Source organism: Penaeus vannamei, chromosome 39 (genome assembly GCF_042767895.1).
Source record: "Penaeus vannamei isolate JL-2024 chromosome 39, ASM4276789v1, whole genome shotgun sequence".
In the NCBI taxonomy this organism is placed as follows: Eukaryota; Metazoa; Arthropoda; class Malacostraca; order Decapoda; family Penaeidae; genus Penaeus; species Penaeus vannamei.
Window position 1 is genome coordinate 28253783 of NC_091587.1, and position 7500 is coordinate 28261282.

The 7500-nt window shown below is 50.7% G+C and overlaps 1 protein-coding gene across 1 annotated transcript in view; it reads left to right on the forward strand.

Moving 5' to 3' along the window:
* The window catches only part of Piezo (piezo type mechanosensitive ion channel component), a 156515-nt gene that overhangs the window by 137740 nt on the left and 11275 nt on the right, over positions 1–7500 (forward strand). Inside the window, exons 40-45 of the mRNA XM_070116361.1 lie at positions 1200–1363; positions 1665–2669; positions 2968–3115; positions 4044–4196; positions 4685–4746; positions 6978–7136. Coding sequence (XP_069972462.1) covers positions 1200–1363; positions 1665–2669; positions 2968–3115; positions 4044–4196; positions 4685–4746; positions 6978–7136 — 1691 coding nt within the window. The remainder of the gene's footprint in view (positions 1–1199; positions 1364–1664; positions 2670–2967; positions 3116–4043; positions 4197–4684; positions 4747–6977; positions 7137–7500) is intronic.

Sequence of the window (7500 nt, forward strand, 5' to 3'; positions counted from 1 at the left end):
GGAAAGGGGAAGGAAAGAGATGGAGAGGGAGAGGGAAAGGAAATGGGGGTGAGGGGGAAGGGGGAGGAGGGAGATGGAGAGGGAGACGGAAAGGAAATGGGGGGGTTGGAGGGGTTGGGAGGGGGAAGTCCGCCAGCCTCCTGTCTCTGCCGCTGCCGTTCATGGTCTTCCTGTGGGGCTCCCTCAGCGTCCCGAGGCCCTCCAAGACCTTCTGGATCACCGTCATCGCCTACACGGAGGTGAGGGAAGGTGGGGGAGTGGGGGAAGGAAGGAGAGGGAAAGGGGGAGGAGAGAGAGGAGGGAGTTGCAGAGGGTGAGGGGGAAGGGAGGGAGGGGGAGAGGGAGAAGGAGAGGGAAAGGAAAATGGGGGAGGGGTTGGAGTGGGGGAAGGAGGGAGGGGGAGAGGGAAAGGGGAAGGGGTAAGGAAAGAGGAGAGGGAGAGGGGGAAGCAAAGAGAAGAGGGAAAGGGGAAGGGGGAAGGAAAGAGAAGGAGAGGGAGAGGGGGAAGGAGGGAAATGGGAAGGGGGAAGGAAAGAGATGGAGAGGGTGAGGGAGAGGAAACGGGGGAGGGGTTGGATTGGGTGAGGGGGAAGAGGAAAATGGAGAGGAAATGGGGGAGTTGGTGAGGAGAGATGGTAGAGGGGGGGGGAGAGAGGGAATAGGAGAGGGAGATGGAGATTAAAATATGGAATGAGATAGGGGAGAGGGAATGGGAGTTGGGGAGAAAGAGGGAGAGGGACAGAGAGATAGATAATGGGGGGATGAGGAAGGAGAAAAAGAAGAGCTGGGAATGGAGGCAAAATGGCGTTTCTTGGTCTGAGTGGGTTAAGCCGTGGTTCTCCTATTGAGATGTTCCACTTACCTTAAAGGACGCTGGAACCAGACTCAAATGAGGGATAATGACGTCAGGTTGTGAAGATCGGTTTGTCTAGGAAGCAAAAAGTCGAGTAAGTATGCGATTTAAATTTAAATGTCTTACAGCTTCCTTTCCTATGATCTTAGATTCTGAAATAATACAAAAAATAATACAAAATAAATATGGATAGTTCCCTTTTACGTAGTCGTGGTTGTTTGACTGTTTTACGAATGAAAGAGTGAAGCGAAGAATGATTAACATACAAAAAATAAAGTCATGCCTTCCACGTGATTGTAAATTATTTTAGAAACCAAAGATACCTAAAGAAAACCTTCCCTTCCAGGTAATTGTGGTCGTGAAGTACCTGTTCCAGTTCGACTTCTTCCCGTGGAACCAGGTGGCGCGCCTCAAGGCCCCCTTCTGGCCCCCGAGGATCATCGGCGTCGAGAAGAAGGACCGCTATGCCGTGTACGACCTGGCGCTGCTTCTGGTCGTCTTCTTCCACAGGTCGGTGAAGCAGGTCGTGGGTGTTGTGGGAGGGGGAGAGGGGAGAGGGGAGGATTAAGAGGAGAGGGAAGGGAGGTTGGTACAGCTTCCAAGGTTTCGCCTAATTGGTTTTAAAATGGGGCGTTGGTACAATCTGTTGTTGTTCTTTGATGCTGTAAGCACTGATCTGTTCTTTGGTATGTCTTCCGTATTGATGTTGTCAGATTCTCATTGTTCATGTTTTGCATACTTATATGTATATCTAATCTATGTGTTTCCTTAAACCGGAAGATGTGCAAACGAAGATTCTCTTTCCTCGCAGGTTCATGCTGAAGAGCCTGGGCCTGTGGAAGGAGTCCTCGGACACGACGCCCACCGCCAGCGCGCACTCGTCGCCGTCGCGCAGCTCCTCGCAGTCCTCCTTCACGCAGTCCCGCACGTCCTCGTCCGTGCAGCCCATCCCTTGCAGGAAGCCCACGGAATCGTCTGCCTCATGGACCACGTGCAAGGAGGACAGCTCCAACTCGCAGTCCCACTCCGGCGACGGCTCCACGCTCTCCTACACCAAGGACACGTCGCTGCTCTCCAAGGACACGAGAGAGAGCTCCCTGACGTCCAAGGACACGAAGGACAGCTCGCTGAACCTGAAGGAATTGAAGGACGGCTCCCTGTCGTCCAACGTGAGGGATAGCTCCCTGCAGTCGAGCACGAGGGACACGTCGCTGCCGTCGCACACCCGGGAGAGCTCGCTGCCAACCACCACCAAGGAGAGCTCCCTCACCCTGATGGAGCACGAGGAGGAGGAGGAGGAGAACTCGCTCCTGCTCAACGCCAACGACGACTCGCTCCTGTCTCGCGCCTCCGAGCCCCTGCCGGCGTCGTCGCCCCCGAGGCACTACCGCCAGCTGTCGGAGGACGGGCGCGCAGTGCAGACGCGCTTCGACCTGGACATGCCCCGGGCGGGCGCGCGCCACCGCTCGGGCAGCGAGGTCGTGGCCTACCGCCGGACGTGGTCGCCCAGCCAGTCGTACGGGCGGCACCCCTCCGTCTGCTCGCAGCCGCCCGGGAGCCTCAACCTGAGGGCCTCGTCCCTGGCGGCGAGGAGGGCGCACCGAAGGCACCTCTCGGAGGGCTCTCGCGTGTCCTTCAATGAACGGCCGCTCTCCACGACGTCGCACTGCACGCACCTCTCGCAGTCTCAGGCCTCGGAATCCGTCCACGTAACTTGCGCGGCGTGCAACCTGCAGGCGCTCAAGGACTTCCAGAAACCGGACTTCGAGGAGGTCAAGGAGAACATTCAGCAGCTCCCCAAGTTGGCCAAAGGAGGGTGAGTTTAGGGACGTTATAAGTCTACGTTATATGATACGTTTATCTCGACACAGTATTACTTAATCTTCAATCAGGTTGCTTTACCCCTTACTCAAACTCTAGAAAAAAGAATCTTCGAAAGATAGCAAACCCAGTAACCCTATTTGAACCCCCAAAATGCCCATCCAATCCACTCATCCATCAATGAAAATAGTCATACCCACCACAAACCAACTCCTATAAAACAAAACAAAAAAAAAGATGCACACCCTTAACTCCCATTCGAAAGCTGTCACTCCCTGCGTTTGAACTTCCAGGGCGGACCACGTCGTTGGGAAAGTCCGCGCCTTCATCACGGCCCTCCTGCACCCCGAGTACCAGGTCTCCGTCGACGTCTACGCCTACATGTTCTTCTGCGACTTCTTCAACTTCTTCGTCCTCATCTTCGGCTTTTCGGCTTTTGGCGTAAGTTGGTTGAGGAAGAGAGGGAAGGAGGGAAGAAGGGAGGAAGGGAGGGAAAGGGAGACAGGAAGAGAGAGGGGGGAGAGGAAGAGAGAGAGGGGGAGAAGAGAGAGAGAGGGAAGGGAGAGGAAGAGAGAGAGGGGAGGAGTGGAAGAGAGAGATGGGGTGGAGGAAGAGAGAGAGAGGGGGGGAGGAAGAGAGAGGGGGGGAGAGGAAGAGAATGAGAGGGGGAGGAAGAGAGTGAGAGGGGGGGAAGAAAGAGAAGGAGAAGGAGATAGAACATGTAAGAGAAAGAGAGAGATAGAGATAGGAAAGGAAGAGAAAGAGAGAGAATTCATAACATAAACATGCAGTGTAGCTACTAAATATCTATTAAGTTTATTAATAATTCTACCAAAAATGTCCCTATAGCCATCCGAATACATATACATGCTAAATATATACCTGTATCATGTACTATTATATGTCAACTAAATATATAATATATTTATCCTAATAATCATATACTAGGCAAATCGTGTATAGAATATACCCACATACCTACCCAATATGACCACATGCCTACCCAGTACACCCACATACCTACCAAATATACCCACATACTTACCCAATATACTTATATACCAACTCAACATACCTACATGTCAACCCAACATACCCACATAGCTATCCGACATACCCACATACCTACCCAACACACCCGCATACCTACCAAACACACCCGTATACCTACCCAACACACCCACATACCAATCCAACATATGCATACCTACTCAAACGTACCCACATACCGATCCAACATACCCACATACCAACCCAACATACCCAAATATCAACCTTGCACACCCAAAACCCCCAACCACAGTCCCCTAAACACACCCATCTCTACCGCCCTCTCCACCCCCTTCTAATCCCCGCCCCACGCCCACAGACCCAGCAGGGCGACGGGGGCGTGAGTGCCTACCTCGAGGACAACCGAGTGCCAGTGCCATTCCTGGTGATGCTCATCCTCCAGTTCGGCCTCATCATCGTCGACAGGGCGCTGTTTCTCAGGAAGTTCATCCTCGGCAAACTGATCTTCCAGGTGAGGTGTCTAAGGGGGAGGATGGGGGGGAGGGGGGGGTAGGTTGGGGGTGGGGGGGAGGGTGTGTGGGTTGGAGAGGAAGGGGAGGGATTTGGGGTGTCATTATGATCACCATCTTCATCTTCATCGGCCTCTTCCTCATCCTCACCACAACTATTTTTATCATTTTTATTTTCATTATGATTATCATCATCATTTTCATTATAATTATCATCATTTTCATTATAATTATCATCATCATTATCACCATCATCATCATCATCGTTATCATCATCATCATCATCATCATCATCACCATCACCATCATCATCATCATCATCATCACCATCATCACCATCACCATCACCATCATCCTACTTTCTCGTTGTTGCTTTTGTTATCATTTTACTTCACTTTCGTTATAAAAAATGAATTAAATCACGAAGAACAATAATAAAGAAAAACAAAAAAATGAAATTAATGATAAAATGTCTCCTTTTTACCTCCAGGTCGCCCTCACCTTCGGCATTCATATCTGGATGTTCTTCATCTTACCGGCCGTCACGGAGAGGTTAGTCTGGGTGGGAAGGAGAGAGGAAGGGAGAGGGAGGGAAGGAGGGAGGGATGGAGAGGGAGAGGGAGGAGAGGGAGAGAAGGAGGGAACGATGGGAGCATGGAGAGAGAGGAGGGAGGGGGAATGGAGAAGGAGAGGGAGGGAGGGAGGGAGGGAGGGAGGGAGGGAGGAGGAAGGGGGAGGGAGGGAGGGAGGGAGGGAGGGAGGAGGAGGGAGGGGAGAGGGAGGGAGGGAGGGAGGGAGGGAGGGAGGAGGAGGGAGGGAGGGAGGGAGGGAGGGAGGAGGGAGGAGGGAGGGAGGGAGGGAGGGAGGGAGGAGAGGGAGGGAGGGAGGGAGGGAGGGAGGAGGGAGGGAGGGAGGGGGATGGAGAGAGAGAGAAGAAGAAGAAGAGGGAGTGGGTGAGTGAGTTTGAGTGAGAGTGAGTGAGAGAAAGATAAACAGATAGATAGATAGAGAGAAAAAAGATAAACAGATAGATGGAGAGAGAGAGAGACAGAAAACACAAACATTCACATTCCTGCAAACCTACTTAGCACCCCCTTCCCCCCACCCCCCCTAGGGAGTTCAACGACAAGCACCCCCCGCAGATCTGGTACATGGTCAAATGCCTGAACCTGAGTGAGTGAGTGAGTGAGAGAGAGAGAAAGAAAGATAAACAGATAGATAGAGAGAAAGAGAGAGAGAAAGAAAAACCGAGAGGTAGACCCCAAAACACAAAACATTCACCAAACTTACTCACCCCCCTCTTTCACTTCCCCACCCCCCCCCCTAGGGAGTTCAACGACAAGCACCCCCCGCAGATCTGGTACATGGTCAAATGCCTGAACCTGAGTGAGTGAGTGAGTGAGAGAGAGAGAAAGATAAACAGATAGATAGAGAGAGAGAGAGACAGAAAAACAAAACATTCACCAAACTTACTCACCCCCCTCTTTCACTTCCCCATCCCCCCCTAGGGAGTTCAACGACAAGCACCCCCCGCAGATCTGGTACATGGTCAAATGCCTGAACCTGAGTGAGTGAGTGAGTGAGAAGCACCCCCTGCAGATCTGGTACATGGTCAAATGCCTGAACCTGAGTGAGTGAGAGCGAGAGAGAGAGAGATATAAACAGATAGATAGAGAGGAAGAGAGAGAAAGATTAACCGAGAGGTAGACCCCAAAACACAAAACATTCACCAAACTTATTCACCCCCCCCCCCCTTTCACCCCCCCCCCCCTAGGGAGTTCAACGACAAGCACCCCCCGCAGATCTGGTACATGGTCAAATTCCTGAACCTGAGTGAGTGAGTGAGTGAGAGAGAGAGAGATATATAAACAGATAGATAGAGAGAAAGAGAGAGAGAAAGATTAACCGACATTCACCAAACTTACTCACCCTCCCTCTTCACCCCCTAGGGAGTTCTAACGACAAGCACCCTCTGCAGATCTGGTACATGGTCAAATGTTTGAACCTGAGTGAGAGAGAGAGAGAGAGAGAGAGAGAGAGAGAGAGAGAGAGAGAGAGAGAGAGAGAGAGAGAGAGAGAGAGAGAGAGAGAGAGAGAGAGAGAGAGAGAGAGAGAGAGAGAGAGAGAGAGAGAGAGAGAGAGAGAGAGAGAGAGAGAGAGAGAGAGAGAGAGAGAGAGAGAGAGAGAGAGAGAGAGAAGGGTAGACCCCAAAACACAAAACATTCCTGAAACATTCACCCCCTCTACTGCCCCCTAGGGGGAGTTCAACATCAAGCACCCCCCGCAGATCTGGTACATGGTCAGAATTCCTGAACCTGGTGGTGAGTGAGTAGAGAGAGAGATATATAAACAGATAGATAGAGAGAAGAGAGAGAGAGAGAAAGAAAACATTCACCAAACTTACTCACCCCCCTCTTTTCACCCCCTGAGTTCAACGACAAGCACCCCCGCAGATCTGAAGTACATGATCTGATGTTGCCCTGTGAACCTGAGTGAGAGAGAGAGAGACAGAGAGAGAGAGACAGAGAGAGAGAGAGAGAGAGAGAGAGAGAGAGAGAGAGAGAGAGAGAGAGCAGAGAGAGAGAGAGAGAGAGAGAGAGAGAGAGAGAGAGAGAGAGAGAGAGAGAGAGAGAGAGAGAGAGAGAGATAGATAGATAGATAGATAGATAGATAAACAGATAGAGAGAAAGAGAGAGAGAGAAAGAAAAACCGAGAGGTAGACCCCAAAACACAAAACATTTACCAAACCTACTCACCCCCCTCTTTCACCCCTCCCCCCCTAGGGAGTTCAACGACAAGCACCCCCCGCAGATCTGGTACATGGTCAAATGCCTGAACCTGCTGCTTTCCGCGTACCAGATCCGCTGCGGGTACCCGACCAGGATCCTTGGCAACTTCCTCTGCAAACAGTACAACTACGTCAACCTCTTCGCCTTTCGGATGTGAGTTGTAGATTGTTTGTTTACTTTTTTTTTAACGGTTGGATTTGAGGATTTAAAGTAAGAGACGTTGGTTTAGTATTTAGGAATCGTTTGTTGTTTTCTTTCTCTATTTGTGTTTTATGTTTAAGCCATGGGTCTCTTTATTTTTTTACCCGATGGGTCTCTTAGTCAATTATTTATTTTATCACTTCATGTTTAGTCAGTGGTTCGCTTCGTCTGATTTCGTTTATCCATTCACATTTAGCCCATGGATCTCTTCGTCTTTTCTCATATTTGTCCCTTCCGATTTAATACATTATTCTTCATCTATCATTCTATTTTTCCCATTTAACCCACGGGTCTCCACTTCCATCATTCTATAATA